Genomic DNA, 25,762 nt, shown 5'->3' with positions numbered 1-25,762 from the left:
TTTGTAATTATTAGGAAATAAGTGAATTATGAAAACCCAAGGAAAATGCTGCTGAAAGATTATGTTTTTAAAATACAAAATCTTATTATAGAAACTTTCTTATAGTAATTTCAATTATAGGCCCATAATCTATTTTCAACCAGTAAATACTTCCTAATACTGGCCAGATTCAAACAGTGCAAAGCCTACTCTTTTGGACTATCAGAAGGACTACCAAACAAATGCCAGGCCTTCCTCAGGATATTGGAGTGGTGGGGATGGAGGGATACACAGGTTCTGTATCCAGTTTAAAAGAAACAGTAAGACATTACTAAAGATGTTCTATTGCTAACTTCTCAGAAAATCATACTGAAAATCAGGTCACCTGATACCAACTTTAAAGCAAACGGCCCCTGCAATATGAATAATTATATTTATGTATTTTGGTCATAATGTACTTTAATTAGTTCATTACTGAAAAATTATCTATTAGTTATAAAATGCTTTTATAATTTCAGCATATTTTTCAAGATAATTTTTTAGTGAAAACTCCCCCTCTGACCCCTACTAATTACTACAAAGTTTTGATTCACATTTTAAGCTATGTTTACCAAGAAGCCCCTTCTAGATTCCACTACTGAAAACAAGGATATTCTGCTTTTTTGATTCACATTTTAAGCTATGTTTACCAAGAAGCCCCTTCTAGATTCCACTACCGAAAACAAGGATATTCTGCTTTTTTGACTCTAGTCCCAGTTCCAGGGTATATTCAATCAGACATGTTTAGTGCACATGCACACAGACAGCCGTGGCTTACACTCCCCACATGCAGATCCTTGCGCCCCTCCCCCACTACTCTGCATCAGTCAACTTTTGGAAAATTAGAGGATTGCTCCCATTTGCCTACCAGATGCTATCTTACAAATTAATTCAAGTAACTGCCAACAGGACATCATAATTTCAAATATGTAAATTGAAGTACATTCTCACTCTATAAACAAATTTCTAAGAATATTAAGCTCCACTTCTTTAAAACAATAATTATTTGGTAAGTGAAATTTAGTAAATATGATTTTAACATGTAAAAACTTCAAGGCAAAAAGAATTTTTTTTTAAGATTTTACTTACTCATTTGACAGAGACAGACACAGGGAGAGAGGGAACACAAGCAGGGGAGAGGAAGAAGGAGAAACAGGTTTCCTGCAGAGCAGGTAGACCGATATGGGGCTGGATCCCAGGACCCTGGGAGCATGACCTGAGCTGAAGGCAGACGCTTAACAGCTGAGCCACCCAGGCACCACTCAAGGCAAAAATTTGAGGAAATTTAGGAGTTCAAGATACTGGGGTGCCTGGGAGGCTCAGATGGTTAAGTGTCTGCCTTAGGCTCGGGTCATAATCCTGGGATCCTAGGATTAAGTCCCGCATCAAAATCCCTGCTCAGTGGGGAGCCAGCTTATCTCTCTGCCTCTGCCTCTCTTTCTCTCTCTCTGTGTCTCATAAAAAAAAATTTTGAGATATAAACTACAGTCCCTCTCTTCAACAAGATGGCAATTAAGTGGGACAGACTTACATGTATACAAATAATTTGGAAATGAAGGAAATGAAATGAAAAGGAAAAAATGGGAAATGAAGATTATCTCAGAGAGTCAACATTTAACAGGAGCTGAGAGAGAAAACTGAAGGGAACTACTAGATGCTTTCTTTCAGAAAGTGGCTTTTTGGGAAAAATCTTGAAAATGAGTTAAATTTCAAGAGAGAGATGAATAAAAGGAGAAACAAGTAAGTGGGAGATAGAATAACACCCCCAACCCCAAAGATGTCCATATGCTAAAGCCAGAACATATGAATACATTACCTTAAATGACAAAAGGGACATTGTGGCTGTGATTAAATTCAGGATGTCAAGAGGGGAGAATTATCCCAGATTATTGGGTGGAACCAACTTAAGCACAGCAGTAGTTGTGAGTAAAGAGATTTGACAGGAGAAGCAGGAGCCAGGGTCAGAGACTGGAAGATGCTGTGCTGATGACTCTGGAGAAGGAGCAAGGGGACACAAGCTAAGGAATGCAGGTGGCTTGTAGAAGCTGGGAAACAAAAGGAAATGGATTCTCCCGTACAGTCTCCCTAAGAATGCAGCCCAAATGACACCTTGATTAGAGCCCAGTAAGACCATAACCTCCAAAACTGCAAGAGAAAAAATGTGTGTTGTCTTAAGCCACTAAATTTCTGCTAACTTGCTATGGCAGCAATAGGAAATTCAAAGTAATTTTAAACAAGCACATAAAAAGTGGAAAATGGGACACCTGGGTGGCTAAGTCAGTTCGGTGTCTGCCTTCAGCTCAGTCATGGTCCTAGGGTCCTGGGATAGAGCCCCTCTGCTTCTCCCTCTGCCTCTATCTCCTCCCTTCTGCTCGTGCTATCTAAAAAATGAAACCTTTAAAATATCTATTTTTTCATATCATTTGTTCTAATAATTCAATCTCTAAAAATATAACCCAAGGAAATTATCTTAAAGTAAGAAGACAGGAGTACTCAAGTTATCAGCGAAGCACGACACTAAAACACTCTTCCTCTTCTAGCCCCCAGTAATTGACAGATTCCCTCTGAAATTTGAAAGAGGCTCTTAATGGGTCAAATCAGAGAAAAGATAGTGAAGTCACAGGGAGAGAGAAAATCTTTATGGATGGTTCACAGGCAAGAGCATTTGTCTTCGACAATGAACTATGGGCATTTTTGTAGTGTTTAATTTTTCTTTCTATTCTTCTGCAGTCAAATGGTGATATTTCAGTATCTAATTAAAAGATATTTAAAATAAGGAAGGCGGCCTGGAGGGCCCTGCCACTGAACAAAGGAAGTCAAAGATGCATGATTACAAGTAAGGCTCAAGTCCCTTCCGACAGCCTTCTCCCCTCTCAGTCAAGGTCAGCTCCCTACCAGCCTACCATTCCTCCCTCCTTCCAGGAGCAGCACCCCTACTTCTCCTAGGGATACTGCTCCTCCTGCTCCAGGGGATTCACGGATTCACAGAGGGATACCCCATCCTCTTAGCTTTAGTGCCAAATTCTGAATTGGGATCTCCCATGAGCAATGATGACTTTAGGCAATTCTTTGGTCACACACACACACATACAAAATCACTCTATCAGGAACTCATCAGTTGTGCTATTCTGTGCTCAATCTTGAAAAACATTTGGGATTCTAAGACACAACCCCTGACCAGACAAAACTTTCTATTCTGATCAAAAATATTTTTCAGGGGGCTCCTGGGTGGCTCAGTGGGTTAAGCCTCTGCCTCCAGCTCAGGTCATGATCCCAGGGTCCTGGGACCGAGCCCCACATTGGGCTCTCTGCTCAGCAGGGAGCCTGCTTCCTCCCCTCTCTCTCTGCCTGCTTCTCTACCTGCTTGTGATCTCTGTCAAATAAATAAATAAAATCTTTAAAAAAAAATTTTTTTTCAGGATACGTTTTCTGCCATATCTATTGCTTATTCTACCATTACTAAAATCTTAGCATTTATTAACTGACCAAAAGAGACACAACAAAAATTAAAAGCTGAAACTTCCTGACCTTTTCAATCATTTTTTTTTAAGATTTGTTTATCTGAGAGCACGAGCAAGCATATGCATGTGTAAGTGAGAGGAGGGGCAAAGGGAGAGGGAGAGAATCCCAAGCAGACTCTGTGCTGAGTGCAGGGCCCCATGCGGGGCTTGATCTCAGGACCCTGAGATGATGACATGAGCTGAAACCAAGAGTCAGATGTTTAACCAACTGAGCCACCCAGATGCTCCTCTTTTCAGTCATTTTTAATGAAAATTTAAAACATAAAATTACTTAGTATGGACTTAAAATCACCCTTAAAAATAACAAATAAAGTTATGTTGGCAAATTTCAGGTGGTAATAAAGATTGTTAACATTTATTGAGTGCTTACTCAATTTATAGTCCAACATTGCAATAAATGTGTTTCAGGAATTATTTCTTTTAATCTTTATTACCTATGATCTAGTTATCATTGCCATTTTACAATTAAGGAACCCAAGGCATAGAGATGTTAAATACCTTGTCCAAGATCACTCAGCTAATTAATAAAACTCTTGCCACAGCATAAATCTCAGGATATGAGCTAAGTAAGTACAGCAACGCTGTGTTTTCAGAAGAACCTGGGAAGGTAGTCTTGACCCTCCTCCTAGAGTACACAATGGCCTTTGTGTGAGCTCCAAGCTTCTTCGGGCTCTTCTGCCTCCACTCCCGATGCTTACGACATCAGAGTGTTCTGCTCTCTTGCGCAGAATATTACTTCCATGTAACAGGCATCTTTCACAACGTGGCTTCACGATTATCAGAACTCCAGCTATTGGTTTCAAATAATCCATGAGGACATGGAGACATGCCACTGAGAACAACTAAAGAAAGTCCTTTACCATCTCAAATACTATAAAGGAGAGCTGGAGTCTTGAGGCGCAGGAACAGGCAGCTTTTCATACTGGTACTTCATAATAGATAGTAAGACTTTAATAGTCCACTGCGTGCACCCTGAGTCGACAACTCCATAGAGACGACAAGGATAGAGAAGAATGAAAGAGACAGAGAGAAACTGAGCTGTGGCACATAAAATTAAGGCCAGAGAAAAAGAGCCAAACCAGGGGGTCAAGAATCTGAATTCTAGCCACGGCATAAATTAAAACATGTAATCATGGCAATAATAGTAACAACACTTGTAAATTTCTAGCCACAGGTAGTAGCAGAAGTAATGACTGAAAATATCGAGCTGACACTGGGTGTTTCACACACATCATCTCTAATCTCAAGGAACTCTGCAGTAGGTCTCCCTATTACCATTTGACAGATAAGAAAACGGAGGTTCAGAGGTTAAGAGGTCCAAAGGCACAGAGATATAAAGTGGCAGAACTAGGAGACCTAATTCCTAACTCCAAAGCCCTTTCTTTCTGCTGCTCCCATCATCACTGAATCAAGATCCCTAGAAGCACAAGGAGCATCACTGTTACATGGAAATCTCTCAAGTAGCTCCCACGTACACGTGCACGCAGACACACACACACACATGCACACGCACACAAACACACACACACACACACCAGGAAGCCTGCTGCTAAGCCCCATTTCAACCAGCCACTGCCACCCACTGTTACAGCTGGACTTCTACCGCCTGAGAAACCTGCCAGACTTATAATCAAATGGGTGTGCAGAAAATGAATTTCCAAAGACTTTGTTCCTCTTCTATCACTTGCTAGATCACACACTCGTATAAGTCAAGGGTTTGTCTTTTTCATGGCTTTATTTTCAGCCATCTACCACAGTGTCTGGCACACAGTAGATATTCTTCATCATAGAGTAAAAGCAACACTGTATTACTTGAAACCAAAAGCAAAAACAAGGTAAGATGCGGGGCAGACAATGGTCAGAGGAGTTTACATTTTTTTCTCCTCCCCGAAAATACACATTGCACTCACTTAATATAAAACAGTATCTGGCAATCTAACAGCTAATTAAGTGCTAAGTACTCGATGTATTCTCATTCCTAATTTAATGAGTCAAGGATGCTGGTCTGAACACTATTACTAAGAATCATTCTGAAGGATCTAGCCAATGGGAAGAAGAAATAGATACTTGAAAGGATATGGTAACATTACTAGAGTTTACATAAAATGATTATCTTCCTCCACCAACTCAGAGAACTAGAAGACTTTATTAGAATAAAAGAGCTGAACATCTTAAGTAGAAGAAAAATAAGCAAAAAATGTTGGACAACAGTAAGCAGAGAGAAGAAAATCTTGCAGAGTATTTTGTAGAATGTAATCCATTTACATCCTCTGACCTGTTAAGTGTCCATATATATGTATATAAATACCCAGGAAAATATTGAAAGGAAATGAACAATGGTTACTGCTCATGTATATAAGAAGTGTTTGCTTTACAGTATGCCCCATTCTGATGCTTTCACTACAATGCTATCGATCTTCAGCAAATGAGGCCTGAAGGTTAAATAACTCATTAAATGTCTCAAAACTACAAAGTCACTGACCTAAGAGTCAAATCCATGCTACATGCTCCACAGGAGGAGCTCATATGCCAACATGCTCCCCTTCCAGGCAGAAGAGTAGGAGAAGGGTCCAAGTTGTGGGCTGAAGGGCACTTCATGATATCAATAATAAATTCCACCCTATGTGCATGAAAGTCACAAGACACCTGAAACTAATAACACTATAAACCATACTGCACTGTATTGTAATAACTAGTACTTCAACAAATATTTTTTAAAAACACAAGACAAGAAAAAATAATTGCTATAATGAGAACAAAAAAGACAACGAATGGACACAAAATTCAAAAATCAACAAGGTTCTTCAAACAACAGCACTTTTAATTTAGCCTCATGAACTCTGGACACACCCACGTGGTAAACTACTAAAATCATTGTTAACTCTGTTGCTAATGAACATCATTAGGGTCCCATTTACATCTTTAATAAAGGTACCCCAAATGTGGAGGTCCTCATCATCAGGAAGATCTGTCACATTTTTCTTTCCTAGAAATGATGGGCTTAAACTTGATAGACTAAGCCTAATTCAGTTCTTATTCGGTCACTGAATAACATAACAGTCTATAAAAACTAACCACATATCTTCTGTAACAAATAAAGAAGGGAAAACAATTGACAACTACATCTGAAAGTCAGGCTTCCTCTAGAAATTAGAAGATACTTGATGAGATTGTTTGCTATTTTAAGAGCTTTGTTAATATGTTACCTATATTATAAAGTAATACCATAAAAGGGAATGGGAAGGGCCAGCTGGGTGGCTCAGTGGATTAAAGCCTCTGCCTTCAGCTCAGGTCATGATCCCAGGGTCCTGGGATTGAGCCCCACATCAGGCACTCTGCTCGGCCCAGAGAGAGAGACTCCCTCTCTGCCTCTCTGCCTACCTGTGATCTCTGTCAAATAAATAAATAAAATCTTTTTTTAAAAAAAGTTTAAAAAAGGGGGGGGATGGGAAAAACCAATGACTCATTACCATAAGCAACAGCAAACTAAAAGAACTTGAGATCAGATACTGAATAAAGCTCTTCAATAGCTTTATAATCTGAGACTAACAGGATATGTTTATAAATGTAATTAATCATGCTTAGTCAACATTAAACAAAATGGTCATATCTGGATTAAAAAGTCTCATGATAGCACCAATAAATGACAAGGGAGAATATGTAAAGCAGTATTATTAGCAAGTTATATGGTTTGCAACCTGAGGCACATTACAGAGATCTGGATGAATTTCAAGAGTTGCATTATGTTAAAACGTGGTCTAAACTGCTAATAGAATATAAGCCTGTTGCACAAGATCATAAATAGCACTTAAGGCACAGAATCACCATGAAGAGCATACGACTAAGACTGTTAACCACAAACCCAGAAGACATATTTACATATAAATAGTATGCACATGTGAAAAATCTTCCTAAATATGAATGACTGATTCCCCACGTATATTTTCTTTTTTTTTTTTTAAGATTTTTATTTTATTTATTTGATGGAGAGATAGATCACAAGTAGGCAGAGAGGCAGGCAGAGAGAGAGATAGGAAAGCAGGCACCCCTCTGAGCAGAGAGCCCAATTCGGGACTCAATCCCAGGACACTGGGATCATGACCTGAGCCAAAGGCAGAGGCTTTAATCCACTGAGCCACCCAGGTGCCCCGAAGATTTGGGATTTTCTAACTTAAATATTGTTTACTATGCTGAAATTGTTATGCCTTTTAAAATCAGAGATTATTCCTACAAATAAGTATGCAAATATTAACATGGAAACTGTGGTAACTATAAAGGTTTTTCCCTCCTTTTTCCAAAATTACATCTGACACTTGTTTGTTCCACTACAGTTACCGGAGATAAAATGATTTATTAAAGAAGTGGAACAGGGGGGCGCCTGGGTGGCTCAGTGGGTTGAGGCCTCTGCCTTCAGCTCAGGTCATGATCCCACGGTCCTGGGATCGAGCCCCACATCGGGCTCTCTGCTCAGTGGGGAGCCTGCTTCCTCCTCTCTCTCTCTGCCTACCTCTATGCCTACTTGTGATCTCTGTCTGTCAAATAAATAAATAAAATCTTAAAAAAAAAAAAAAAAGAAGAAGAAGAAGAAGAAGTGGGACAGGGGCGCCTGGGTGGCTCAGTGGGTTAAAGCCTCTGCCTTCAGCTCAGGTCATGATCCCAGGGCTCTGGGATCAAGCCCCGCATTGGGCTCTCTGCTCAGCGGGGAGCCTGTTTCCTCCTCTCTCTCTCTGCCTGCTTGTGATCTCTGTCAAATAAATTAATAAAATCTTTAAAAAAAAAAAAAAAGAAGAAGAAGTGGGACAAGGAATAGAATGTACTAGTCAAGAGTTGGATCCTAGGAGTGCCTGGGTGGCTCAGTCGGTTGAGCGCCCAGCTCTTGATCTCAGCGTCATGAGTTCAAGGCCCCATATTGGGCTTCTCACTGGGTATGAAGCCTACTTAAAATTTTAAAAAAAAAAAAATTTTTCTTAATAAAAAATGTTTAAAAGAAAGAATTGGGTTCTAGAACCATTTAAGATTCCAATCCCTATTTTCCCACCAGTGAGTTGGGTATGACCTTGAACAACTGACTCATCATCTCTACACCTCAGTTTCTTCATCTGTAAGTAGGACATAAAGAAAAAAAGTTTTTTAAAACATGTTTCTCACTGGCCAAGGAATAATGAAATCAGATGACATAACACATAATGGGGCCTAGTGCTCAAGATGTACTTTAAAAAGGCTAAAGAAAAAAGACTTGGATCACATGCTCAAAAACAATCTAAGAGGCCCACCACAATCTAAGTGGATTCATGACTGACCCTTACAATTACAGCAATGTCTAAATGTCTGGACATGCCATCCCCACCCCCAACCATGTAAATATAATCACCCTCTCACAACAAATTTACCTGAAGAAAGAAGAAAATGGTAGCCATAAGAGGCTGGCGCATCCCCCCACCCACCCTTCAGACACCCAGTAGGAAACCATGTGACTTCTCCAGTACCATGTGGCTCTGGCAGGGCTGTGATCAGCACCAACAATTCTAAAACTCAGCCCACACATCTCAACGGAAAGCCATCCAGGTGTATTTCCTTGTTTGCTTGACCTCTGCCTCATTTAACTTGTTATCTTGGGTCTTAATTTTTAAAAGTGACTTTTTTTAAACATTAAAAAGCAACAACAGTAACACCAACCCAAAATACCCTGGAACACTGGAGCATGATCTCTTTCACTACATGAGAGCACTGCAGCCGCGTCCCCCGGTGTGGGCCAGTCTCACCGGATGGCTTCCCTGCTGAGGGGAAATCTTTGTGAACATCTAAGAATGTAAAAAGCCTGACAGATCCTGGCTATGCATTTTAGATTAATAGTCTGTGTGATGGGTGTGTGTGTGTGTGCGCGCGCGTGTCCACAGTAGTCCCCAGGGACCCATAGGACCATATTCCTTCCATGTCTCTAGAGTTAAACTGCCTCCCTAAATATTTCAGATATAATAGTACACTTGAATGTTTTCTCGATATTGTTTCAGGACATTTTCACATCACCAGGAGGTAGAAATCCCATTTTATAAGTGGGGAAATTGAGACTCATGAAGAGTAGGTGAATTGTACGTAATGTGCCCAAGAAATACACTGTTAATCTGATTTTTCAGCTGAGAACTCTGTCAGCCACCCTCCTACCTCCACCTGCACATGCTTTCTTATACTTCTGAGCCTGTACCATCATTAAAACCAACATACTCTATAGATTTTCTTTCTGCACCCCTACCCTTCCAAACCCAATCCCATAGAGGGTTTTCCTTTCCAGTTCACTGTCCCAGCAGCTTTTCTGTAAGCCTCCCAAAAACCAATTCAGTATTTCCTGAGGACATATGGGGTACCAGACATGGTGTTAAAAGACTGGTGATATGCTGGTGAGCCAAAAGAACACTGACCCTGACCTTGGGACTACAGGCTGGCAGGGGGGAAAACATGTAACAAGCCCAGCAATGACAGAAACAGATTCTCCTTTGCATGGTGCTGAGATTTCCTCAACTACATGGATGCCGACCTGCTCTGGCCCTGGCAGCAATCAGACAGCTGCCCTGGACTTGGGGCCTAAAACTCAGTATGAACTCATCACACATAGTCAGAGAATGCTTCATGAATAAGCAGAAAAGAAACAATAAATATATATATTTTCAGGCTTGGGCGTGTGATGGTTTTGTATAACAGCAGAGAAAGAGGAAACGTACGTGCTGCAGCTGCTCTGGCCTTTTCATTACTCAGGATAAAGTCGGCTTCCTTGGGCACCAAAGAGAGAAGTGAAAAGACAGCTCTTCCTGCCGTCTTTAGACTCTCCCTTCCATCCGTGTCCCTCAGGGACCCAAAGATGCAGCTACTTCTCCCTTTACACCCAACACAAACAAGGAAAGAAGCCAAGAGGAAGAAAGCAGTCTGGGTACTCTGGAAGGCTGAGGGGCACACTACCCTCAGACTTGAGGTCAGCAATGCGGCCCCCGCCTGTAGGCTGCAAGGGACAGACTCAGTCAGGACCTGGAATCAAGAGGTGCCCCCCATTCCCAACAACAGTCCCTTGTGTGGACATCAGGCTTCTCTGCCTCCATCATCCAGAGCAGAAATGATTCTGAAACACTGAGCAGGCAAATCAGTATGCCAGTGCATAAAACATGCACCAGGAGTTACAAAGTGACAGGCACTGGGCAAACATGGCCAACAGACACTGCCTGGCCTGCAGAATGTTTTAAGAGTGGAAAAATCTACATGTAAATTTTGACATCCAAGTTCTCTTGAAATGCTGAATCATCAGACGACAGTGGGTCTGTGTTCCCAAGTAGCATCTGAGACAGGCCTCTCTAGTTCGAAAGGGCAAACACCCTCCCAGGTCGCCTCTCAGGGGCCCTGGACCCGCCAGCCTACCATTAACTTGCATCACTGCCTGATGGCGGTACGATCCAAGTCTCCAAGCCCTGTCCTCAGCATTACGAGTTTTATAATGGAGAATCAAGCAGCACAGATCTAGAGTAAGTGAACATTGCGGGTTTTAAGATTTCTATTTTCACCTCTCTTACAACAGGAGCCAAACCCTAAGGCAGAAAGAGCAGCCGAGGATGAGAGCCGCAACAGAGGAGAGGGGAAAGGAATAACGCCGTTCACGCAACACGACGGGAGTAGGCCGCAGGCCTGACACACCCCATCGTGGGGCATACTCAGTCTCAGGACCACAGTCCAAGTACAGGGCAGGATGGGGACCTCAGTGCCTTTATCCCATGCATTATGGCTTTTGGCGGGCTCGACCAAACATGGAGATTAACTACACACATGACCCTGAACTTTGGACTCCGAGTCCCATCTGTACAGCTGCTCTCCCACCTCCCTACAAGAAAGCGGAAAGGACGAGATCTCCTTTCAGCAGTTCCAGAGAAAAAGGAATAAAGAAGGGTGAAGTTCAACTTGCTCACACAGATGTGAGGAAGCAGGCTGAGCAACCCAGGGCCCAGGCTGACCGAAACAACTCCAACAAAAACAAACCTCAAGCTCACTGCAATTGCAGAGGCTGGTCACTTGCTCTATTACCTTTCATGTTGTTTAAGTCCTAACACACACTATGAAACCAAAAAAAGACGAAGCACATTTTAAAGAAGTGCGACCTGTTTCTGAATCCTAATCACACAACTCTATGCAACTCCTAATCAGAAAAGTATAGTTTCATCATACTGGCTCTTCCAACATAATACTAATATTACTAATAATTACTGCTATTTATCATTAACGTTTTTAAATACATTTATAGAGTGCTTTATAATGCTCAAAGTGCTCATGTCCCTTAGGGATAGGTAAGTTGGCATAGAGCACTTGCCCTAACAAATGAGGACACTAAGGCACAGAGCCTGCAAGTTAAGTTGCTCAAGGTCACACAGCTGATCATAGTTAATACAACTCCACAGCTCATCCATGAAGTCCAGATATATATATAACGCGACTTAGTAGTCAAGAAAATAGTAGCCCCTGGTGAAGAGAAAACACAAAATGAAACACTGTCATTTGCCTGCATATACATACACACCTTGATATACACACACTCGCACAAACACCAAAGCCATATTGTAAAACGTATAATGTTTATCAAAAATTATCCTTATATTAATTAACTGGATCTGCCTATTCTTTCTGACAGATTAAGAAAAGGTGAGCAGTCTGAATTATGGGTTTAAAATATAATTTTTGTCTTACTAATAAAAGAGCACTGTAACCACAAAGCAACCTCACTCACATCAATTCTTTCCATAATTGAGTCAACATTTGAAATAATTACTCCTAAATGGACAACACTGACCTTCCTTCAGATGAAACAGGTCACTAGAACATCCAGGACTCTCAGTTATGAGCACATGTCGCCCTCTAGTGGCAACCCCTTGCCCATATCCTGGGGGAAGTCCCTCATTGGTGACAACTGTGCTTTAGATTTAGAAAGCTTATAATGTGATTTTATTCACAAATACAAAACTTGGGGCACCTGGGTGGCTCAGTCAGTTAAGCGTCTGACTCTTAATCTCAATTCAGGTCTTGATCTCAGGGATGTGAGTTCAAGCCTTGAGTTGGGCTCCATGCTGGGCATGGAGCCTACTTAAATATATATATGTATTTATAATTTATGTAATTATATATATATTTACATAATTATATATTTTATACACATGTATATATAACTTCATTTCTGCCCTTGATAAGACACTCATAATTTTCTCTTAAGAGTGCTAGTCAAGGGGCGCCTGGGTGGCTCAGTGGGTTAAGCCGCTGCCTTCGGCTCGGGTCATGATCTCAGGGTCCTGGGATCGAGTCCCGCATCGGGCTCTCTGCTCGGCAGGGAGCCTGCTTCCTCCTCTCTCTCTCTCTGCCTGCCTCTCTGCCTACTTGTGATCTCTCTCTGTCAAATAAATAAATAAAAAATCTTAAAAAAAAAAAAAAAAAGAGTGCTAGTCAATAACTTAAGTCTCTGTGGGTGAATGGGCAATTCGTTCACTCTAAGTTCTATATAGTCAGGCTAACCACAAAACTCAAGTGGTTTTGGTGCACCTGCTGAAAGGCTCACAAGAGAACAACACAGTCTTTACTCAACACTTGGAGCAAGAAGCTTAGCAGTCCAAAAGGATATCTTGAATTTGAGGTTATCCCTACTTTCCTTCCAAATATCTCACATCTATATATTAAAAACCTTAGAAGTCTAGCAATCTTTCACCTAAGAAAGTCTTTATTACAACTGGACACCCCAAAAGAACACACTAACACTCTAACTTGTGTTAATCAGCAGAGAAATGTGCAGACTTATAATCAATGTACCTTACTGAAGTACCAAAGCATTGCTGAGACCTCACAATGAATGAGAAAATACGCTCAATCTGTACCTCACTCAACAGTCTGGTATTCTAGTTGGCACCAGTGAACTTGAAACTTATCTTTGAGAAGCAGGGTGACAATATAAACTATTCCAGAAAGAGGAATAACCTAGAACAGGTTCACATCAGGGTGGGATAAGGAAAAGTTTCAGGTTATTGCTTATGTTGTTTAATCTCTCCTTTCCCCATATGCATTCTCAAAGGCTAATACAAAAATCAAAGATAAGGGGCGCCTGGGTGGCTTAGTGGGTTAAGCTGCTACCCTCGGCTCGAGTCATGATCTCAGAGTCCTGGGATCGAGTCCCGCATCGGGCTCTCTGCTCAGCAGAGAGCCTGCTTCCCTCTCTCTCTCTGCCTGCCTCTCCATCTACTTGTGATTTCTCTCTGTCAAATAAATAAATAAAATCTTTAAAAAAAAAAAAATCAAAGATAATAGTAATCAGTCAACTGAGGTGTTCCTTGAAGGCAGGTACCATGTCTTAAAACTTACCTCTTCATTCCTGGTACCTATTAGAACCTGTATATACCATGAGTGTTTTCCATTGCAAAAAGAACACAGCCTTGTTCATTGTCCCAAAATAAGGTTGAGGGAAAAAAAAAGAAAAACCTTTGTTTCTAGAGTTCAATAATGAAACAATCTAATCCAAGAAAGCATAAGATCATAAATGTGATAATCAGTTAATTTTATGTGTGAATCTGGTTAGGCCATGGTACCCAGGATTTTTAGCCAAATTCCAGTCTAGATGCTGCTGTGAAGATATTTTTTTAAATGTGGATAACATTTAAATCAGTGAAGTTTGAGTAAAGCAGATTATTCTCCATAACATGGGTGGGCCTCATCCAATTAGTGGAAGGCTTTGGGGAAAAGCTAGGTCCCCGCGTAAGAAGGAATTCTGCTTCCAGATGAATTTCAGACTTAAGACTGCAACATCAAGAGTCCCAAGGTTTCTGGTCTGCCCTGCACATTTAAGATTTGCCTGCCCCCAATCATATCAGCCAATTCCCTGAAATAAACACTTCTTTCTCACTTATGTGTGTATATGTATATACATATATGTGTTCATATATAAATGTGTACATACATATGTGTGTGTGTGTGTGTGTGTGTGTGTGTGTGTGTGTGTGTGTGTGTGTACGTACACACATATATGTATACATATATACATCCCCTTCCCATACTGGTTCTGTTTCTCTGGAGAATCCTAATTCATGGCATACAGATTCTCCAAAGACCATGCCCACTGCTCTAAATATTAAAATTTATTCTCCTTAAGTTAAAGCCAAACCATTATATAAGGTCCAATCACTAGATGAAGGATATTTTGCCAGAACTAAAATGATGAAGGTGAGGGGTGATGATAAAAGGTCCAAGAAAAATTTTTCCAATAAATAAACCTAGGTTGATCAGCCCAATGGACATTTCATTTTAATAATCTGGGGGCATTTTAGTCCAACAATAAAATTATTTCAGGGTGTAGACACCTTCATAAGCTATTACACTTATAGGAAAGGCTCTGCCAAAATTTACTGAATAAAAAAAAAAGAAAATATGATGAGAAAATTTAAATAAAGAGAAGAAAAACATTAACTACCTCTTGGTTATCTTTGTTTTGGTTTGCCCAGAAAATCTTATGATAAAGCGTCTCCATGGAATTGCTGGAATCAGTCCGATCAAAACAATGTCGATCCAACACTTCCAACGTGTGCAAAACCCGACTAATGGTAACCCCTAGATGCGGAAATTAAGGAAGCTGTTAAAGAGGTCAAACAAAGCCACAACAGCATAGTACAAAATCATCATTACATAGGGCAAAAGGGATTTTAAGAAAGTGTCATTATCAGCGGCATGTAAGAACTGACAATGAAACCAAACCTGACGTTCAAGACAGCCAGGGACTAAAGGGCATCTGTGTGAGCGACCTTACTAACAACGGGGACAGATTTTTTAAGAATCAGAAACATGGCATAAAGTCCAACACTCAAAGGCACTCCTTCCCTCCCTCGTGTTCTGTACCTGCTGTTGACTCTTGGCACTTGTCAAAAGACCACCGAACTTCCACCGCACGGCCTCTTTGTTTGATCTGCTGTTCCACCTCGTAAATCCTTGCCCGAACCTGAAAGATAATCGCTTCTAATTAACTTGCTCTAGGAAAGCCACAGCGGCTGTCTAAATCATGTCAGGTTTTCCACATGAGCACACCATCTTACAGTCCTGACTACATCACAGCAAATTTAGCCTGTTGCCCAAGAAGTGCACTTCAAAGTTTACCAGTGGTGGTTCAATGGTTCAGTGCCAGTGTTCAATAACAAATGCTCACCACTGCCCCCCCAAAAAAAAGAAAGAAAAAGAAAAAAGAAATGCTTGCTTTATAAATGAAAATTTTTAGAATATCATATGGAAAGGTGAAAGCTCTAAAGTAGCATTTTTGAGCCATTGTTCTGTGTATTAATTTAAGAAAAATGCTTGGCAAAAAACAGGGATCTTAGTCTCAACATTAGATCCTGTGGTTTAAGTTTCTTAAGTTTCTGAACCAAAAAACCCAGCACAGCACTAACCAAACTAACCCATCAAAACATAGTTACTAAATATCACAGACGACCAACTAGGAGCGCTGTGGTCATGTACTCGAACCACCGTTAACCACGGTGTGGGCGGCAGAACTCTGTGAGAATTTCCCAGCAAGAGGGAAAGAGGAGAGGGAGCAAGGTGATGAACTTCTATGGTTCAGACAGGCTAAATACTTCCCCCATGTCCCCCAGAGAGAAGGGGAGCAGGGCTGGGAACAGCACCCAAGCACCTGAGATGCTAACACCTCAGCCTGCTATGCCGTGACGCCTCTTAAGAATGAAAAGCCCCGTCAAACCACCGTTAACAGGAAGTCTACCTGCTGATTGAAAGCCGTGTTCCCACCAGGCATGGGGAGGCTGGAAGGGGCCACCTGCAGCAGATCCAGGGGCGAGCCTGGGTTCGCGCTCTTATTGTCGTTTGTGGAATAATTCCACACCAAGGCACTTGGGCAACAGAGAGTGACAGTCTAGAAATGAAGCAGGAAAACCCAGATATTTAACAGAATGACAAAAGTGCAACAGCTTAAAAGTAAAAATGATGCCTTGTCATAACAATATTATAGTTTCCTACCACTGAATTTAAAACATGGACCACTTACCCTATTCCCAAATTTTCAAGTCCTAAGATAAAACTATAATTATTCATTTTGAGGGATGCCTGGGTAGCTCAGTATGTGTCTGACTTCAGCTCAGGTCATGATCAGTTAATCCTCAGATGGAGCCCAATGTTGGACTCTACACTCCACGGGGATTCGGTTTCTCCCTTTCCCTCTCCCCCTGCTTGTGTGCTCTCGCTCACTCTCTGTGTTAAATAAATAAAATCTTTACAAACAAACAAACAAAGAATTACTTTTCTTTTTTTAAGATTTTATTTTTTATTTATTTGACAGAGAGAAAGAAAGAGAGAGAGCACGCACACAACCAGGGGGAGAAGCAGAGGGACAGGGAGAAGCAGGCTCCCCACTGAGTAGGGAGCCTGACATGGGGCTCAATCCTAAGACCCCGGGACCATGACCTGAGCCAAAGGCAGATGCTTAACCAACTGAGACACACAAGCACCCCCCCAAAAAAGAATTATTAATTTGAAATGCAGGAGTATAGCTACTGACTGAGAAATCAAGGAATATCATAATTCATAAACTAACATTCCAGCACCAAAAACCTAGGAAAGTTCATAAAAACACAGTAATCACCACTGAAAATTTGTCACTTAAAACAGTTCATTCAATTAGAAAAATGAGATGGAATTAAAATATGTCATTTCTAAGGTTATAAAACCTAAAAAGGAATTTTCTTTTAAATCTATGCAATAATCTCTAAGGTAATGCAGTATGTAGCTTCATAGATGCTGGACAGGCAGGAACCATGGACCAGTGGTAAATTTTCTATAAAAAGCCATTTTTTCTATAAAAAAAAACGGTAAATGCTTTAAGCTTTGTGGGTCACCTCTAATTTCTGTCACATATTCTTTCTGTTTGTTTTATAAACTCACTGAAAATATAAAATATATTCTTAGCTCCTGGGCCGGACTTGGCCTCCAGGTTGTGGTTTGTCTACCCCACCTCAGACCCCTGAAGACATTTTTCATTCCTCCAGCTTGCATGAAGCACTTTCTATGACCACCTGACCCGGAGGTCACAAGAAGCCCCTAAGGGAGGCAATGCCATCCTCCAACTGCACCAGAGGAACATGAGCCCTGGGGGAGACATGGTAACCAGCCAGACTGACTTCAGCCCAGGTGCCTGGAACCACTATGCAGAGCCTGCTGCCTCCTACACAGAGACTAGAGATTATGGCTCCGCTGTACTTAAGCACTTACTCCGCATGGTACGGCGCCCTGGAAGCCTTCAGCCATTGCAACGTGAACCCTCTGAGGTAATAAAGTAGGACTTGTCGCCATCCCCCTCACACCCAGGAAACAGAGGCTCAAGGTTCAAGTTAGTCAGTGGCAGAGCAGAGGCTAAACTCATGTATGCAATGATGCTAAAAAAAAAATAGGTCTTAGCTGCCATGCTGTGGTACCACTCAACAACAGACTCTGGACTTATTAGAGAGGGAACGCAGTATTTCTTCTTTTCTAAAATGCAAAATTAAATATTAAGAAAACTAGATTCTGAGGTCTAGGGAGTGTCTTGGTGGGAAGCAGATGGCAGACATGAAGAACGTCAAGTCCCTGAGCCCCACCAATGCACCTGCCCCCACGGGCCCACATCCCCATCTCCCTCCTCCTGCATGGGGGGGGGGGGGCCAGGTGAGGAGCGTCTCCCATCTCCTGTCCACGATGGCACCCTTGCCAGTGTTCTGAATTCCAAAGCCTCCAATATCCAAAGCACTGGTCTTTCAAACACCGTGTTTCTTCTATTCTCACTCTCTCTACAAGTTTACCTTTGTCTCAGAAAACAAACAAAATCTTTTAAAACTCTCCACTCGCCTAGCAGCACTCTCTCATGTTTCTCAAAAAGATAGCATTATTTCTCTCCATTATTCATCACTCCTCAAACCACCTTAATATGGCTTCTCACTGTGATCATCAGTGACCATAGTCTTCCCAAAGACAATCCAGCCATCTCTTACCAGACTTCCCCCCACCCTGGGCACTGCCCACTACTAATTCCTTTTGGAAACTTTCTGCAGTACCTAGAGAAGCAGCTTAGCACGGTGGTGTAGACTCTGGATCCAGACGGCAAGGCGTGAATTCCAGCTTTACCGCTTGCTTGCTGTGTGACCTGTACCATTTCATCACTAACATTGCAGCAGTAACACTGGTTCCAATCCCATAAGATGGTTCTGAGAACTGAATGACTTACTATAGGTTATAATTTACAACAGTGCTTACAGCACAATACATGCTCTTACTAGGATTTTAACAGAATCATTAACAATCTTGGGGATGCCTGGGCGGCTCAGTCAGTTAAGTGGCTGCCTTTGGCTCAGGTCATGATTCCAGAGTCTTGGGATTAAGCCCCATGTTGAGCCTTCTGCTCAGTGCGGAGTCTGCTTCTCCCTCTCTTCTGCCCCTCTCCCATGTTCATGCTCACTTGCTCTCTCAAATAAAAAAAGAACCCTAATAATCCTATTTTATTCTCACTGTCCTTGACTCTGTAACAATACTCTCCACTGTGTGTTCTCTCCAGTCCAGCCAGACTTTCATGGTTGCCCCCATGGTCTTCCCGTCTGCCACCTCTCAACCACGCAGGCCCCCCGAGATCCACAGCTCGCCTCTCACTGCTACCTCTTTGGGAAATCTCACCCCCTCTGGGGATTTGGGTGAGCCTAGTGGTCCTCAATGATTCAAACCCACACATCTGGCTGGTGGTCTCCCCAACTTCAGAATGAGACAACCTCTTGAACAGATCCATTTAGTGATGCAAAAGAATAAAATAATCCAACACAGTCCAAAAGTGAACTTACCTACCCTCTCTCAAACTGACTGCTTGGCCTCATCTCTTTCCCCTACCTCGCCACTCCCACAAATCCTCCCTCTACTGTGGCCAGAACAATCTAACTAAACCACACAACCGATCGTGTCATTTCTCTGTCTAAAACCCTGCAAGGGCATCGCAATCCTAAGACAAACAGGGAGTCTTCTATAACCGATCCTCAACAGGCTTTATGCTTTACATTCCATTAATACCAACCTTCACGCACAATAACTAATAGACCTTCTGGCCCTTTTCTCACGTTGTTCTGCCAACTGTTTTTAGCACCTTTTATTTAAAAACAACAAAACAAAAACAACCCTTATTATAAGCACTAGTCAGGACCACTTCCTTCAGAAAGCCTCTCTGAATTCTAGATTGAACTACAAGTTCCACTTCTCAACTCCCTTAGTCCCCTGTGCATCCTTCCATCAGCCTTGGCCAGAGGATATGGGAACTGTCCTCTCTACAAGCCTGTCCTCCCAACGAGACAGTCAACTCTACCAGAGCCCTGCCCTGCCCCACAGCCCCACAAGAAAGAGCAGGACACAGTAAGAGCCCAAGAAATGTGACCTGAACACTGACCTGGGAGCTTCTGCAGGACAGGGCTGGTCTCATTCCTGACAGTATCAGCCCTGTGGCCTACAAGCTGCTGGATGTTCAAGGACCACACAAGCAGTGATATATGGCAGATAAACAGAGCCTGGTGAGTGACCCAGATTTTAAAGAACCAGAGAGGGATGGCAACCAGCTTCCATAGCTGTGGAAGCTATGGAACACTGCATGGAGGAACGGTCTTTCTAGAAGAGAAGTGATACAGTGGACTCATTCTCTGGGTTCCAGAAGGCTTTTATCACTGAACTGCTGCACAGTGTAATAAAGGACAACTACAGTAACTTTCTTCTACACAGAAGCAACATATCTTCCAGAGAGAAATAAAAACATGAAATGTCACTCTTGTCAGTTATTTGGGTGAGGAAGAAATCGGAGTGTGCCATGAAAGTTGAAAGTGCAATTCTCAACTCGGGCGTTTTCTACGCTGAACTGTAACATAAAATAGCAACGGCCGGGGACTTACCTGCAGCATACAACTAAGTCCATAAACCAGGGGGCCATGCTGCGCACAGGACAGGAAGTCTGAGAAGGCCAGCTGCACAGGGCTCATGACAGGGCCGGGGGGGCCAGGGCTGGGGGCCCCGATGCTTGAGCTGTTTGGTCCTATCATCATGTGGGGCGAGTGGGCAGCAAGGAGGCTGGGGCTATCGCTCAGCAGCAAGGCAAGACGCCGGGCACAAAAGTAGGCAAGACGACGAGACAGGTAAGCCGACTGAACAAACTCGTCCGAATACTGAGAAGCACAAGGACACCAGGCTTCAGTCATGTCCGATGCTATTCAGTGAAACAACTACTTTAACATAGACTTTTTTCATTAAGAAAAAAAAAAAGAAGAAGAAAAAAACCCTTCAAAAGTACCATAGAGACCAGTGCCATCCAAAAGAAACAATGCAAGCCATGTACTTTAAGTTTCCTAATAACCATCAGAAAAAAATAACAGGCAAAATTTAAAGAGTAATGTCTTTTCTTTCACCCATTATATCCAAAATGCTATCATTTCAGCAGATAATCAACACAAAAAAGATTTAATGAGATATTATGCACTTCTCTCCTGAACTAAATCTGAAATGTGGTATGCATTTTATACTAAGAGCACATCTCATATTGCACTTGTCACATTTCAAGGGCTCTAAAGCCCCATCTGGCTAGTGGCTACTCTCACGGACAGCACAGGCACAGACTGTCACAGGGAGGATACACAGGATACTAGCACAGTGTCATGCCCAGGAGGGCACTAGGGAGAGGAAGAGAATCACTTTTCACTACATAGACCTGCATAGCACTTCAGCTATCAAGTCCATGTACTAGCATTCCAAGAAAACTTTTTTCCTAAATACATTTTTTTCCAAATAACTGAAATTGTAACAGACCTTATTGCAATCATTAAAAAATAGGAAGCTCCCAGCCCATCAAAAGATAGAGAAAACCCTCTAATCTTTAAAAAAGAGAGAATTTGTTTTCCCAAAAATCTGTGTGCATCAGGAAATGGTATTTAAAGAGCTGTCTGCTTAGCTCAGTGATAGGAGAAATCAGGGCTGGAGAGGGGTCGGGGGGAGAATACTTTAGAAGGACAGGTGCTTAAAATCTATCAACATGGCCAATATAAATGATTGCCTCTTGATCACTTCATGTGTGTAGCATCAAGACATCTTTCCCTTCCATTCCAAAAAGAATGTTTCCCTCTTCGACCTCTACGTACTTAGTCATCCTTATCAGACTCATTTCTTGCCCATAGAATCACCCGGCTCAGGATCGCACATACTCTACCTGCAGCATTAGTGGCAGCAACAGTTTAAGAAGATCATCATCCATTGGTCTGATCTTTTCTAAAACATCCAAGATCCATGTCAAATATTCATGTTTCTCTAGCATTCCTTCCTTCAATGAACAAAGAAAAGTTACACTGATAACGTTAAAGCAAAACCAAGTTAACATTCAAAAAGAGCACTATTACTCTCACACTTAAGTGTAATTTTACTATTATTATTTTTGTTGTAAAAATACAGTCTCCTGGATCACAGTCCAAATTCTAAACAAAACAAAGACCCAGTGTGATTCTGTGTGGTCAGTATGGGATGGCTTTTTTTGTTGTTGTTTGGGGTTTTTTTTCGTTGGATTTGGCGGGGGGGGGGGGGCAATCTGCTTCATTCTAAACTGAAAAAAAAATTTAATTCTTATGAGAAAGGAAATTCACAAGCTTTGAGACTCCCAAGGCATGTCAAGCACCTGGCTAGATTTCAGGAGAGTACGAACTTATACTCATAGGAGAAAACTTGTCCAATGGTGTTAATTATGAAGAACAAAAGACCCCATCAGATGAAAATCCCATCAGATCTAATGCCCTCCTAATAACCCCTGCCTCTATCCTAAAATGAATTTCAGATACTATAACCTATGTATAAAATAGGTTATGTATAATAACCTATTTTATATAACCTTAAAAATCAACAGAATGTCCTAATTAATCTTTAACAAAGAATTTTAAAATTATTAAAAAATAAAGTATACGTATTCCAACATAACTACCCTAAAAGTAACAACTCACCTCAAATTTCCAAAATTCCCCACAGGGGTGGTTTAGCCCCTCTTGACATAAGCACCATTAACATTTTCATCTACTATCCTCACATAAACATACACACATGCATATAAATACACAATTCTTCTATGACAGTCTATGCATGTATGCATTTAATGTCATGTTCTAGTTTTGCATTATGATTCACATCATGAAAGAATCTTCAAAACATTAACAAAAAGGTATGTTTTCTGGGAAAGACACATTTCTACAGTCACTGTGGCAACAACCTTAGTAGTTAATATGAACTCCTACTTGATTCCTAGCAACATTTCCCTATCTATCTATTCCCAGGGCTCCACCATCATGATGATCAACAATTTGTGTGAAAATACCCTGATAAATTATAGCTTCAGTATTTCAAAGGTGACAGTGACATCACACTGACATGGTATCAAGGTATCTACTTGCTTCTTGTTTCTAATTTTTAAAAAGCTTAAAATCAAAGAGTTAAAAGGTTAGTCACAGAAAAAGTAAAGTTTAAAATTTTAAGACCTGTGACATGAACTATCTAATAAAGAAGTGAATTAAATGGAATTTTGTACTTAAGAAGAAGAGATGGTAAATGCAAGTTTCAAAAAGAATAAATCTCCCTAAACACGACTTTCAATGGCTACGTCACATCCACCCTTGGGAGGCTTTTGTGTATTTACCCATACCTTTATTTCTGTACAATTTTTTTACTTTTCAGAATATGGCCAATGAAAATATAATAAACTTTTAAATCCAAACATGAATGTCCCAGTGAAACTCATCTCTCTAGGACCTAACTGCCTCCTATTAAAGAGATACTGATTTCAGTGTTCCCCATACATAAAGTAATCCTTCCAAAAATATTCAGCATGCTGAGAGACAATCTTTTCAACGATGCAGACTACATCCTTAGCTCAGTAAAAGTCATAAAGGCTGAGGGAAGGTACCAAGGTAGTCCCCTGCTAAATGGAACTGGGATTTCTAAGAGTGGTTTTAACAGCCTTAAAACTAGCAAATACTACTTCCCAAAGAACCAGGCTTTTTCCTACATTGAACTCTTAGAAAAAGTCACTTACAACCTGGAAATTATAAAGTTCTAAGGGGAAAATTTGAAATCACACATCCTTTTTACCCCCTTCCTCTCTGATCAAGAGAGCAGGCAGTGTAAGTCTCCGCTAGTGAGAGAACTTCAGCCCAATACACTTCTCCCTCCTTGCTAGGAACAAAGGCAAATAATAGCACAAGCGCCCTCTTCTGGTCAATATGATTTACATCAGCTTGTCCAAAGAGCATTCAGTCCTTGCTCCAGGCCCTCACTCATCCTCCCAACTGTATTTTCAACTGTCGCTGGGCCAAATTAAGATGACCCTTCTATGGAGAAACTAAGCCCTAGTGGAGATCGAGGAGCTAGGAAGCACCAATAAATATTTTTCTGAATTAAACATATCCAGGTTTTGCAAAATAAAAGGTTTGGAAGGGATATTTAATAGAAAAATTACCAAAAAATTAACAGCATTAAAAGAGCTAAGATCATTGCAAGCTGGAGATCAATATACAGAAGAAGCAGCTGTCAGGTGTCATCTCGAGGCAAAGGCGTTACCGTGACTACAACTCCAGGTGAGAAATATCAGACTACTTGCCATGAATGTATTTGGTTTATATAAAGATACCACTTAAACTATAAGGAATCTGCTCTCTTCTTAAAAGCATGCTTTAAAGACTTGAGGTTCCTGAGGTCACCTGGAACATGTGAAACGCCAGCTTTTCATTGTACTCCCACTGCTTCATGGCCTGCTCCACGTCCGGTGGCACGGGGACAGAACCATCCCCCGCACTGGAAGCCATGTGGTAGAAGTCAGAAATCTTGGCCAACTGCTCTCGAAGATATCTGGTAGATATTTGTGTCCACTCTGCATTTAAAAAAAAAAAATCTAAATTTCCAGATATGATGAATATAAGAATTAATGTTTTCTCCCCCCTTTCTGATTAGCTTAAGGATGTACATACACAACAAACATCTGTTAAAAGAAGCGGTTTTGGCATGTGCAAGCATTACACAAAAAAGCACACCCAGCCCAGTAAGGCAAAGTGGACGGCCCTAGATACACTGCAGGAATGTTGGCCAGCTCCTGGGCAGAGAAGGCAGCTCTCCCCATGTGTGTCTCTCTGACTCCTAAAGGAAGAGGAGAGATGCCTGCTTGTGAGTTTTGTGCATTTCCTAATGCTCCATGTTATGCTAACAACAGCACAAGAAATTTCAAAGCCACAAGCAGGAAATAGAGGAGGTGAGCACCTCAAAAATTTCAATTCTACTCCAAAATAATTCAAAATCCTCCAAATGCAGCTCTCCAAGTCGGATTTCAAACATGCCTCTTTAAGATTTGTTCCATTTTGGACAGTCTGTAAGAGGACTGGCATTCACCATGGGCTGGCCCATGACAGCATCCTGACCTGCACTCCCCTTCCCCACACCTGCTAACAACACCAGCACGGCTAAGCCTCATGGACAATCATCTGGACCTTCAATGATTCTACTCTCCTCAACCAACACAAGACACCTCAGAACTCAGTCAGAAAGAGTAGTGAGCAACAAAGTAGGAGACTGGAAAGGAAATTAAAAAAAAAAAAATCACTAAAATTATTCAAAAATGTCTGCCAGAGGGGCACAAATTAAATCAGTGTGTTGCCTCTGGCAACCATGAAGGATGTGATGCCAACTTTAGCCCATTCTGTGGATAAAAATGTAATAATTGCATGCTCACAGCCAAATTTCCCCAAGGATTAGCGAAACAGCCTTTCAGAAGGAACCACCCTACTGAAACATTACCATACAATGCTATTTTCCCATTATCCTGGCAATTACCTCTCCCACCTTATTTTTAAAGGAACTTATTTTGACAAAAGTAAGAGCAAAAACCGAACATCTGTTGGGGATTCAGGGCTTTGTTTTCATTTTTTAAGTACTGTTAAAAGTACTTGACAACAGTACCCAGAAAGAACTACTGTTAAGTCTCGGTCTGAACTACTTATTCTCACTGTGTCTTTTTTAAAATCAAAATTTAAATGCACATGTTAAACTCTAGCAATAAGTCAATGCAAAAAGATGAACAGATACTAGGTCAGCATTCTGTGCCTAATATAATATTGTTCTTCAGAAAGCACCACCAATAAGATATTATCATTAAAATTAAT

General features: G+C 41.3%; 1 protein-coding gene across 15 annotated transcripts in view; it reads right to left on the bottom strand.

Moving 5' to 3' along the window:
• Nucleotides 1–25,762, bottom strand: part of MED12L (mediator complex subunit 12L) — a 322,213-nt gene that overhangs the window by 230,598 nt on the left and 65,853 nt on the right. For all 15 annotated transcript variants that reach the window (XM_082708331.1, XM_082708336.1, XM_082708339.1 and 12 more), the window contains 6 exons: nt 24,311–24,480; nt 21,787–21,897; nt 20,483–20,752; nt 16,303–16,452; nt 15,432–15,531; nt 15,010–15,146 (listed from right to left, as the gene is read on the bottom strand). In XM_082708331.1, coding sequence (XP_082564457.1) covers nt 15,010–15,146; nt 15,432–15,531; nt 16,303–16,452; nt 20,483–20,752; nt 21,787–21,897; nt 24,311–24,480 — 938 coding nt within the window. The remainder of the gene's footprint in view (nt 1–15,009; nt 15,147–15,431; nt 15,532–16,302; nt 16,453–20,482; nt 20,753–21,786; nt 21,898–24,310; nt 24,481–25,762) is intronic.

Source organism: Mustela nivalis (assembly GCF_964662115.1).
Source record: "Mustela nivalis genome assembly, chromosome: 1".
In the NCBI taxonomy this organism is placed as follows: domain Eukaryota; kingdom Metazoa; phylum Chordata; class Mammalia; order Carnivora; family Mustelidae; genus Mustela; species Mustela nivalis.
The sequence above is the reverse complement of the archived record's forward strand: the minus strand, read 5'-3'. Positions and strand labels throughout refer to the sequence as shown.